The sequence below is a fragment of the Alligator sinensis genome, unplaced genomic scaffold (genome assembly GCF_000455745.1).
Source record: "Alligator sinensis unplaced genomic scaffold, ASM45574v1 scaffold299_1, whole genome shotgun sequence".
Taxonomy (NCBI): domain Eukaryota; kingdom Metazoa; phylum Chordata; order Crocodylia; family Alligatoridae; genus Alligator; species Alligator sinensis.
This window is the reverse complement of record NW_005841981.1, coordinates 2,532,950-2,545,308: the sequence shown is the minus strand read 5'-3', so window position 1 is coordinate 2,545,308 and position 12,359 is coordinate 2,532,950. Positions and strand designations below refer to the sequence as shown.

The 12,359-nt window shown below is 41.6% G+C and overlaps 1 protein-coding gene and 1 long non-coding RNA gene across 8 annotated transcripts in view; one reads left to right on the top strand and one right to left on the bottom strand.

The window, feature by feature from the left end:
* Positions 1 to 12,359, bottom strand: part of RARB (retinoic acid receptor beta) — a 563,324-nt gene that overhangs the window by 138,388 nt on the left and 412,577 nt on the right. Inside the window, exon 1 of one of the 7 annotated variants that reach the window (XM_006021195.3) lies at positions 11,026 to 11,624. The exons of 5 other annotated variants lie outside the window; for them this stretch is intronic. In XM_006021195.3, coding sequence (XP_006021257.1) covers positions 11,026 to 11,182 — 157 coding nt within the window. In that variant the 5' untranslated portion in view covers positions 11,183 to 11,624. Of the gene's footprint in view, positions 1 to 11,025; positions 11,625 to 12,359 lie in introns of those variants that run through there. One more of the 7 variants, XM_025201025.1, reaches the window with a different exon arrangement.
* The window catches only part of LOC112549862, a 39,077-nt gene continuing 38,526 nt past the window's right edge, over positions 11,809 to 12,359 (top strand). Inside the window, exon 1 of the long non-coding RNA XR_003093434.1 lies at positions 11,809 to 11,967. This is a non-coding gene — a long non-coding RNA (uncharacterized LOC112549862). The remainder of the gene's footprint in view (positions 11,968 to 12,359) is intronic.

Sequence of the window (12,359 nt, the reverse complement as noted above, 5' to 3'; positions counted from 1 at the left end):
ATGCCCTGCACCCTATTTCAACACTTCTCTTCTAGGACTGGTGTGTACATGAAAATAAAACAAGCTAAATATAGACTATAACTCAACAAATAGGCTGACCTTCAAGGTGTCAGATAATTTGCTACCACTTGGCATAGGGATGACTATTGTCAGAATGGGTTACTGGTACTAGAACAAAGGCCAACCATGGAAAGTGGACAAACAACCTAATCTACTCTTTGTTAAACTACCAGCAATGCATAGTGAGAAAAAATAAAATAATTTGTTTTCTTTGGGGAAGACAGCGTGACGAGAAGGGGTGCAGATATGGATGTAATATGAAAGACTGCTTCAGGAACTTTTGGGAACTACAGACTAGTTAGAATTTGATGTAGAATGAGAAGGTTCAAGAGACTTTCAGTTTAGTTGTTTATTTGCCTATATAGTCTCTGAACTTTCCTCATATGATGCATATTAAGAACATAATAGATGGTTTAGCAGTGGATAAAGCACAGAACTAAGGACAGCCACCTAAAATTACTTCCTGACTCTGCCACTGACTTTTTTTGCAAAGCATTGGGCAAGTCATTTAATCTCTCCATGCCTTGGTTTCATCAATTTGGAATGTGGAATACTTCTTTCTTTCCTCCCACCTGTGTCTATGGCATGTATCTATAATGTAATCTCTTCAGGGCAAGTTCTCTTTTTAAACTGAGTGTTTGTACAAAATCCAGGGCAAAGAGAGGCTGATCTTGGCTCTTAATAGCACTTCATACACAGAAGAAGAGTAAGCGTGCAAGGGCTCAGTTGTTCAAGCAGTCTGTGCACAGTCAATGGGAACAGTGTGCAAAGAGAACTTCATAGGACCAGGCTCTGCAAGGAAAAAAACTTCTATCTAAATGTTGCAGTGCATTTTTATCGCATAAAGATTCCCTCTAAACATGAAATGCACATCTAAGGAAGAATAATATGGTCCCATGGAAACAGCTTCCAAATCGCTAAGTGAAACTAATCAGTGCTAAAACAAATCCTTTGACATTAGACATTTACCTATTCTTCTCTCAGGGGATGCACCAAAAGGGTAAAATTTAAATCACTGAAGTGCATAAAACAGAAACCCCTCCAAACTAGGAATGGACTTTAACAATCCTTCCTGGTAAAGATCCAAAACACTCTCAATATTTATTAATACTCATTCAGCTTTAAGCGTTAACCTAGTTAAACCTATAAAAGTTCCATTTGTATGTATACATTTTCATTCCCTCCAGTTTTATCATATTAAATGTACATATGCCATAGAAAGAAAACTCATTCTGTTCAACAGGAAGAGAAAAATACTCTACACCCTTAGGATTCTTCATATTGACTTGCTAACTGGTATTTCTCTCTTTTGACAAAAATATTTTCAGATGCTATAAAACTTAAATCAGACTGTTAAGATAAGGTAGAGTTAGTAATAATGGATCTTTTCCCTAACTCCTGACTAAAAAGGCAAAGAAATTAACTTTGTGGGCATGTGTTCTTAAACCACATGATACCCTTGCCCAATTGTCATGCGAAGCAGAGGTTTACATCCTGGGAGTCCATGGAACCCATGCTGGTGATCTGTGCTGAGCTGGTTGCTCACATGATACCTTTTCACTCTTATTTCTAATAGCTGAAATACAATAGAGGAAGCTCAACATGCATTACATACTTTCCTAAAAACTACTTTTTCAAATTAAGCAATGGCTGCAGCCATCATAAAGATGACTACAGATGTGATAAGTTCCAGGTGTGAACAGCAGGGAAGAATGCGTTCTGATAATACGTTCTGTATTAAACTGTGGGCCATAATGGAACACTTGCAATCCCCTCAGATGTAGTCACCGATGAAAGGATAAATGCAAGGAAGTGAGAAATTAATCAATTAGAGAAACTTCATGGGTGCACCATTTGGATATTAAGATTTGCACTTTTTTGAACAAGCAAGTCTTAGTTTTTTTTAAGGACTGTGTATTGTTGCTGTGAGTTGTTAAATGGATACCCTACTTTGCCCCAGATGGCTGCATTTCTTAGGTAGATGAATCATGTGGTTGGCTTGTTTTTTAGTGTGCTTTAGAAAGATTACCCAAGATTTAAAAAAAAAAAAATGGATCCTAATGTTAAAATTAAGTTTCTAAATCCATATTTAGGCATCTAATAAAGTGTCTTGTTTCAGAAGTACTAAGGGAATAACTGGATGCTCTCCAATTTTGAAAACCAGGCCACTGAAGGTGCAAAATACAGACTCAGAGGACTAACGTTAGGCTACCACTTTTAAAAGCCTTAATGTCAAGCCAGGTAAAATAAAAGCATAAACAGTACTTAAGCTGTTTTTGAAGAGGCACTATAGAACTCTCAGTTCCAGCTAAAAATGTTTTACTAACTACAGTGGCAAGTGAAAGCAAAGATTGCTATGACTGCAAGAATGCACAGAAAAATAATTAGTAACTTCTTTACTAGGCTATTTAATGCATTTGATAATGCCTTCTCTCTATCTGTAGTCAGCTGCAGGATTTGCCTTCCAACTGCCACTTCATCTGAAGAAGATTTTAAACTGCTCCTGATATAAGGGATACTCCTTGAAGTCTTGAAGGGGCAGACTATGAAACTTGGTAAGTAGCATCCTTTACTCTTGGCCTGCGTTTTTTCTGCTTCAAGTGTGAGAGGAAAATGATTTAGAGAGACAGAAAAATGTGACTGTAAATCCACAAAAAACTGCCAGGGGCAGAATGTAAAGTTACTTTCAGTTTTCTGTTTTTAGATGGCCTCACTGTACTTCTTTGCTCTTTCTTCTTGTACTAAATAACATTTTTAATGCCTCCAACATGGGAATTTTTTTCCTCTAGGAACATTCCTCCTCTTGCATTCTAACTTGCTTCTTTGCAAGTGACATTAGGCATCACAGCCTGTGCTGAATTTCAGGAAAAGGGTCAGATTAGCAATCCCAGACCTCAAGATGGTGTCACAACACCCCCAGACAACACTGAACTGCCCTTATTCAAATGTATACCATTACCCAGTTATGGTTCCTTTCTAGGTTATATGACTGGCTGTTGGGAACAATGCTTCTAACACAGCACCTGTCCTGTCACTTCCTCCCAGCATCTCATGAAGTGAGCTCAGGCTCCTGAAAGCTCATGCTATACAAGTCTATAAGGTACAAATTTAGTAAGTCTATAAAGTGCAAGTGTGCCCTGACTTCTACTGGACTTCAGGCTAACATGGCTAACTACTTTTGTCCTGACAGGGCAGCCACCAAAGGAAAGTCCCTTGTCTGTCCTTGCCTATCAGTCATTCGATTGTGCCCACCTACATTGGTGCCTACAGCAGGAGTTATTATTCTGCTATTTTGGAATAGTTATAAGCATTTTTTACCTTGCATTTTCATTGCTCCATTTAGTTTATGAGGATCTGGACACTGGCAAGTAGCAGTATGGGTCACATTGCATGGATGTGGACATTATGGCTAGGGACAGAAGTTATATATAAATCAGTTTAAGTGATCAGAAACTGGTTTAAAGCTATAACAGAATATAAGTTCAGTGCACATAAACCAGTTTCAAAATGGCCCAAACTGGTTCAAGATAAACCTGGCTGAATGTAGTATCAGACTTAACTGATTTGGGTCAAACCAGTTTATGGAACTTCTGTCCCAGGCCCATTCCTGATTTAAGTTAAATCACAGTCCCCCAGCATCCCAGCATGCTTTGCAACCTTGGGCTGGGCTGTCTACTCCAGTGCAACAAGATTGGCTCCACCACTCTTCTCCCTAGCCAGAGTGCTATCACTGTTCCCACTAGCTGAGAAGGGGGTGGGGTGGGAAACCCTGCTCAGGAGTGCAGCTGGGTCTGCCTGCCAAGGGGCACAGCAGCCTTTGCCAGGCTTCCCACCCTCCCTCGCTGATCCAGGAGCAGGGGACGTGGCCAGATGCAGTAGTCTGAGGGAAAGGGGGCAGGGGGTTTAATTCCCCCTCCCCCTGGCATGGGACAGAAAAGAGATGACAACGAAGCTGTGAAGGAAGGGGTGGGACGGGACGGGAGCTCCGGTGAATGGTGGGAGGCAACCCGGGCAGCTTGGGGCAGGTGGCTGCAAGGGCCAAGACAGGACCACTGAGTCCCAGAGAGCGGCTGGTGGCTGCCTGACACTCTGGGCAGCTGGGGCCAGGAGGCGGGGGGGAGGGGAGGCTTGGCTACTGGCGGGTGTGGAGAGCGGGGCATGCTGGTGCAGGAGAAGGCAGTGGGTTAGGGGCCAGGGCTACTGGAAGACCTTGGGGGTTACTGGGAGCTGTGACCCCAAGGCTGGCTGAGCCTCTGGTGCCAGGGCATAGGTGAGCCCTGTTCCCTGTGCAGCCCCAGCTGGGGAACGTTCCTTTTGCTGCTTGGTCTTGCAGTCAAGCCCTGAAAGTGGAAGAGAGCCCTACCCTGGCAGGGAGCCACAAGACAAATACATCAGGCTACGACTGGGAAGGCTGCGGCCTGACATAAAGAGACTCATATTCCCTGGGAAGGCAGCGATGTGCCAAGCTGGGAGCTGTATCCTTGCAGAGCTCCGGGGCCCACCCACACAGAGCCTTGCCCAGGACACTGGAGCTGGGGGCGGCCCTGCTTGGAGCTGGGATTGCACTAGCCGCCCCTGACATCCCTTTCAGCTCCCATCTCCTATGATGCTGAGGCTGGAGCTGAGCTGGGGCTGGGAGAAGACAGCAAGTGGGGACTAGGGCCAGGCCCAGGGAGGAGTGGTGCTGGGCTGGGAGATGACCGCCCACCCCACCCTGCCTGAGCCGGGAGCCAAAGACGAGCACATTCCTGTGGCTGTAACTGGATCTGCCTCCCGCCTCCTTCCCCTGGAGCTCCCTGGGCATCACTGCAGGATCAGAGCTGGGCAGGCTGCGGCAGAAGCCAGGCAGGCCACTTCCCTGCTGCCAGCAGTGCTGGGCTGGGCTGGCTCTGGGGCCAGGTGGGGCTCAGCGCTTCCAGGACACGTCCTTGCAGGCTGCGGCAGATCGGCTCTCGGCCATGCGGGGCCTAGCCAGGCTGGGCTGCGGGAGCATGTAGCACAGTGGTCAGCCAGAGGCTGAGCTTCAGGGGCCATTAGGAGGAGGCTGAGGGCTGGCTCCTGTGTGATCAGCTCATGTCCAGGCGCTGGGCAGCAGCTCCGGCCTCAGCTGGCAGGGAGCGCTGCCCAGAGGCAGAACTGTCTGTCTAGGGAAGAGCTTAGCCACACTCTCCCCACCTCAGCTTGGCTTTTCTTGGCCACTGCAGAAGAGAAGAGAGGGCTGCTCTAGCGCCCCCCAGCTTCTAGCCTGAACTCAGCGTCTGCCTGAGTTTCCAGAATTGACAGTGAATGTCTATTCACTTGCAAATCAGTTCAATCCAGGCAGGTTAGGCTAACCTGAAAATATTGAATCAATTCAGACTCAGGCTTTTTGAATGTCTGTCCCTAGCCTATGTTCATGAGCACAGGGCAAAACTCAGTCATAGTGTTGTGGTTCCCAGGCTTACACCTTTGGTAGTATATCCTGGCAGGAAGGGCTGTACCATTTGTTTCCCAGAAGGGATGGACTTCAATACAGGGTAGGAGGGCAACTGATTTCTCAGTTACACAGTGATATAAAACTGGGAGTAGTGGGGGATTTTCTGGGCTTTTTTTTAAAATATATATTACGGATTTACTGATCTTTCTACAGAATTAAAATTTCAGCATGAAGATTTCACAGTACAGGGGCCTTCATGGGACAGCAGGCCTGTTCAGACATCTGTGTTATGTAGGCTTTGTTACAAGGCAGCCCTGCTCTGTCCCAGAAAGTTTGGATAATTAAAAATATTCAAGTACAGGAAGGGGAAAAGTACAGCTCCACCCTCCTTTTCAACTGCTGCCAGGGCCTTCGGTTTCTAAAGGGTAAAACCTATTTCCTAAAGTTTCTTAGCCATTTTATGCATAAACTGATATCTGTCCTCATTGGGCTCTACACAACAGCTAGTGGAGAACCCTTTGAAATCACAATTAATTGTCACCCTGATCATTGCAGCCTGAATTTAGCGTTCTGTTGCTGAGGCCAATTCCTGATTTCCTCTTTCCAGACAGGAATTGGGAAAGAGAAAGAGATGTCTGAGGTCAAGGAAATGGATTCAGAAACTCATCACAGTTCTATTCTTTGAGTTTTCAAGAGGACTGAGTCTAACAGCAATGAGAGCACAAGGCAGAGAAACATTATACAGCACAGTGTTTCAGAATACGCAGCCACTGAGCCAGGCCTACCCATCATTATCCTGCAAGCATTCCTTTTAGAAGATCTAAAATCCTACTGTATAATGTAGGCTCAATTCATCATCTGTGAAAGGGTGGTGTATAATTTAGGTGAACAAAATAGGCACTTGGGGCATGTAAGTGAGATGGAAGTGTAATTTGCAGCCTGGTGCATTTCATTACTGGCTTAACCAAGTGTAAAGCCCCTTAGCTGTGATTGGCTAGAGGGTAGGAGTGCAGGAAAGACATACATGGGTAAGGAACATGGTTTCTGTAAAGTGTACTCACAAAGAGGTAAGTGGGGATGTCAGTAAACGTAAGGATGACTAACTTTAATGTCTAAAAGGGAGTTTCCCCCCGTCCTCCTAACTTCAATATAAATATAGTCTTCTAGGTAGAGATTCAGCTCTGCCACACAGGTCCTTTCTGCGTAATGGCCATCACTTCAATTGCAAACCTGTTTTACATTAGCACTAGCAATTGGTGCCTCTGATACTTTGCACCTGCAAGAGGGTCTAACAGTGGTGTGCTTCCATTATGGTTTGCAGGCCCCGGACTGAATGCATCAGACACTAAAATACAGAATTAGCTCTCTAGTTTCAATTCATTTGTTAAAAAAATACTCATGTCATGCCTTTTAAAGAGAAGGCAAAGAAGGCAGCATAATGCAGAGCCTCAGAAGAAATTTATTTTGACCCAAATAGTGATAGTCGCAGAAAGCCATGACAGATTTCAGTACATTTTACTGTGTTTTCACTGGCTGTCTTTTTTATTGGCTACACTTCAGGAGATCAAGCACAGATATTTTAAGTAAAGTATGCAACTTTCAACAACTCCTTCCTAATCATCTAGCAGTACAATTTATAACAAACTTGAAAGAAAATAACTTGTTTTGAATAGATCTTGCCTTCCGTGACACGAACATGTGATTACCAAACACACCTGCAGCCATTTGATACTCTGGAATGCAGATTTCAAGTCCTGCACTTCAAAATGTTTGTTTATCAATTCAGAAAAATGAAAGAAAATAGAGCACAGTTTTTGGTTGGACACAGATGTTTTCTAGGACTCCCAGAGCCTCCAGAGAACAAGAACTTCCTCAGTCTACACGTTAAAAGAAACCTAGAATTTAGAAGCAAAATTCAGCCTTCTGGGTTTTGTTTTTAATAAGATTTCCAAAGGCTGTCATTCACCAGGTCTTATCCAGCCAAATCTCCCACCAAAGCCCATTTGGACTTTTCCTTGATTAAGGACTATATACTACTTGGCTTACACCAACTGTATATACTGATTTCAAGGACACTCATACCTTTGAGCTATATCAAATTTATTTTTGTAAATGGTGAAAAATATGCTATATTTTTCAAAGGGATGTTACTTCCTGAAACCCTGCCTTACATGAATATTCAAATTATTCCAGTTTGTGGGCTACCTTATTTAGGATTCCTGTTAAAGAAATTATACGCACACATTTATAAAGGAATTTCTAGGACAGAAGTAAATCTATTATTCCTCACATCTGGCTTTCTCTTGTATCCTGACTTACATTGCAATGGACATTACTCAATCCCTATTCATTTTTAGGAGGTAGCAGCTATGCAACAAGGAAGAAGAAATTATATCCTGTTTAAAAATATAAATCAGGTATCCTTGTTATCTTAATTTCAGCCTCCTTTTTTTCAAATCTACTGAACCAAATTACGCAAGAGTTAATAGTGTTTACAAGTTGCATTTAAAACGTCAGTCCGTTTTAGTCCTGTTCTTTGAGTCCATTACTTCTTTCGTAAGTGAACTATTTCTTCTCTTTAATAGCAGTATTAACATCCATAACAGTAATTAATTCCACATGAAATACATGTACATGTATGCGCACACAGTTTATATCACATAATGTAAAGTTCAAGACTGGGCTACAAATCCGCCCAGTTGTGAGAGACCGAAGGGAAAAATAAAAGAGATGTAGTTAGCCATGTTAGTCTGAATTCAGGCAGAAGGCAGGGTAGAGATGCACCTTATAGACTAACTGAATCAGAAATGCATAAAGTGCAGTTACATTTGAACTGTATCCTACCTTCCATTTCAGCTTGCATAGTCTCCATAGTCTAGGAAAATTCATAAAATCACAGGATTGCATTTTGCACAATGAACTGGAATGGGATTGATGGGCTGAAGTTGGAGACAGTATTCTGAATTCAGTGCAGCAATGATCCATTATACCAGAATCTTAGTAGAAGCATTGATGCTGTTCAGGATTGTTATTGGGCTGCTCTGAGTCTCCAGTATGCATGCAGTATTCCCTTAACATCAATTTAATTGTTATTCCAGACTCCCCATCTCTATCAGAGAAGAATGTGCAAAGCCTAAATCAATTGCTGCAGGTGTATCATTTATGTGGCTGAGCTAAAACAAATTTAAACAAAACAAACCCACACACAGCCCCCTCACCTCGAGACCCACTACCTACCAAGTGCCTAAGACTTTTGAATCTTAGCTATGATTACTGTACACTAAACCACAGAGGTCTAAATAGGAAAGTGAACTGGGAAATACCTGTGGTTAAAATTAAACACTGTTATTTATGGCACTGGAGCAAATTTTAAGTTATTCTGCCCTGTGTAACAAAAATCTGTTCTTTGTCACCACCTACATGAGGTATGAGATAAAGTGATTAATATGCCAATAAAATTTCATTATTTTAAACTGTGTTCCATTTACGCAGACACACGGTTACAGTGCTTACTCATTTTTTCAAAATTGAAAAAAATGAGTTAGCTACATAAAATAAACTGAAAACTATTTAGAAAGTAAAAAAGTAAACGGCTTTACTCTATATGTTGTTAATATTCACAGTTTGAATTACAGCCAATCAAATTATAATTCAGGTTCAGCCTGATTTTAAGTTGCCCTGCAGTAAAGTTTAATTGTATTACCTACAAAATTACAAGACTGAATTCCTGAAGGCACTTTTCCGTATTTCTTTATTTACTCTTGTTAATATGAGTTTTTTCGATTAGTTCAACTTTACTGTTATCAACACTTGTCTCTTATCTCAGGCCCTAGGCAAATGACATATTTACCACTAGTTCCATTCTGATAAGGGTAATCCTATGTTTAACTTGTCCAAGAACAAGCACAACATTTTTCATTTTTTAAGAAGCATGTTTCTAGTTAGCAACAAAGCATGGGAAAGTGCATACAAGCAAAGTTTCACCTAAAAAATCCTATATTTAAAAAGGATCAGAAACTGACTAAACTATTTTTCCTGTGCAAGTTATTATATTATGGAATTTGTATACTAATGAAGGAAAGTTGCTTAGATGAAAAGCCCCTTTTAAGTACCATATAGTTAAACTCATGTTAAAGTTTTAATCATAGTAAAAAGAAAACATATTTTCATTGTAACACCTCAAGTTTCGTTGCTAAACTATTTTCATAATAAACAGTATTGCCTAAAAGGGACAGGTTTTCTTTCACATCTTAGCATCTCAAATATAGAAATATTTTGAAAATGACCAGGGAAAAATCTACAACGTTGATTTTTTTTCCAGTCAAATTCTCTTAAATGCAAAGATATTAAATATTTATAATGTTGTAAGGCAGTAGTCACTGGCTTTTACAATGCTATTCTTATTGGTTTACTCACCCTGATGCAGTAGTCTGATGAAAAAGTTTCAGTGAGAGTGATAAAGAAAATAATTCACCAGACACAGGGGCAGGTTTTTTTTTCTCTTTGGATAAACCATACCAATAGGAAAGCTACATTTATTCTTATGTAACTCTGACCTCTTTGAAAAACAGAAATTTCAATCATTGTACAGCTAATGCTGCACTGAAGTGTCAAAGAGTGTGCTAAAAACATTTTGATAGATAGCTAAGTAATTTATCTAAATCAACATCAGAGCAGTGGAGCATCCTGCTAGCTCTTTTATGCACAGTATAAGGTGATGCTTTCTGGTACTTCTTGTCATTTCTCAAACTTGAAACTATGGTGTTAAAACACTGCCACTGTTTACCGTCTACGTTCCTAAGAACCATGTCAAGATCAGATAACAGAATAGCACATTTTTTAAACTACATTACCAGTAACTCTGCTTCCTCTCCTGCTAGTCTGAGACTTTGACTAAACCTGAAGGTATGGAAATAATTGATGGTTAAACACAAGGGGTGTTCACAGTTAGTAGTTTTCTAGCAAAACAGCAACTCTTATAGAAACAAAGTAAAGAAGACAGGTGGCAGAAAGGTCAGTACAAAGAAATATTGCCTTTTCTTTGGGAGGGAAACATTAAGAGAAGCCTAAAACTACTGCCTGATTCTGAGATCAGCACCAACATCATACAGTTTAAAGTCTTTATAAGAACTGTACGAAATGGCATTTTAATTGCATGGCTGCACAGCTGAAATGCACATGAGAAAAATATGCAACTGGATTATCAGATGTGATGGGAAATTCAATTAAGGGAGGCACAGGAAAAAAAAAAACTACAGCAGAGATATTATGCAAATTTCTTCTTCAGTGGTTAGAGTTTAAAAAGTGCTTTACTCTCTTATAATTATGAGTGTTTCTGCTTAACTGCAAAACTGTTTTAAGCGCTGATACACTGCGTAAAAAGGGAAAAGCACAACCTCCTTCCCCCCAAAAAATGCTTGCACAGCCACATTTCACATACCAAAAGCCCCCCTTTTCCCACTGAACCTAATCAAAAGGATTGTAATACATGCAAATATAGATATCTATATAGATATTTTTGAACTAGAAAAAATAAGAATGGGACCTACATTGAGCACTGTGCCGGTGTTGCCACTCTGTTTGTGCCAATCCACTGAAGCATGCTTTCAGAGCCTTCTCCTGGAGCATGCAGGAAGACGGACTCGCAGTGTAGAAATCCAGCATTTGACCAGGACTCACTGCTAGCACATCCATACAGTCAAACATGATTCCCCCTCTACAGAATGCCTGCAAAAGTGCTTTTCTCTAAGTGTGGAGGAAAATGGCATATAAAAGTACACCCAACTCCATCAAACTCTGCCCCTTTTTTGGCACGTAGGCTGTTGGTCTTTTTCCCAGACCAGAATCATGAATTATGACAGACAACACAGCTAAAAGCCTGTAATTGATCCAAATGATCATTTACCATTTTCCAGGCTGCTCAGCCAATCCAGCAAGACAGGGGGAACCAAGCCGCCCTCCAAGTTTCAGTTCCAGTCATTTTTTTGCAGAAATCCTTCAGAATCAGTCCTGCATCTTAGGCTGCTGCCGAATATACAATCTTTTGCACCTCACACATTTCACCCAAGTCCCAGGAATGAAACTGCTTTGATAGGAACTCAGGATCCCCCTCAGGAATGAATAGATCCTTCTGCCTCTGAACAGCTCACTTCCTACTACTTGTGTCACACAGAATGAAAGATTGAATTGCCTAATATATGCGAGTGAACTTTCTATGAACCCTTCCCAGGCTGCTAACCTTCAAATGACCCAACCAGTCTGACATCACCAACTCCCAGGATTCTCACACAGCTTAAAAACTCCCAGCAGCCCTGCAAAAGCAGACAGGCAGAGAAGCAGGCAACTACTAGCTGTAGTCCTTGGATTTTTTTTATTTACCTTTAAATAAGTAAGATTAAATAAAAGCAAAGGCAGAGATGACATGGCACAAAGGCTGCTTCTGGGTGATGTGTGCACAGCACCCCTTTTTCGTGTGCATCAGCTTTTTATAGGTATGTGGATTATTTTAAATTTTCTATTTGATTTCCAAAATCTTCTGCCCCCCTCCCTCCCCCTGGGGATCCTATTCACTACAGCACCATGACACAGCTGCTGATAGATAGCAACTTCCCTGCAACTTCTCAGCTTGGGCAGATGATAAGTACTGAGAACCATCACACACAAAAAATGCAGCTCTGTTTAATCCCAGGTTAATTGTTTGGCTGGTATAAGTAATAGGGAATCCCTGCCAGGCTGGAGATAGAACATCCATCATAGAAAAATAAGGCTGGGAGGGATCTCAGGAGGTCATCTAGTCCCACCCCATGCTCAGAGCAGGAACACGCATCTCTAAACCAGCCCAAACAAGTGTTACATTAAGAATCCTCATGGGCCCATAGCTAGG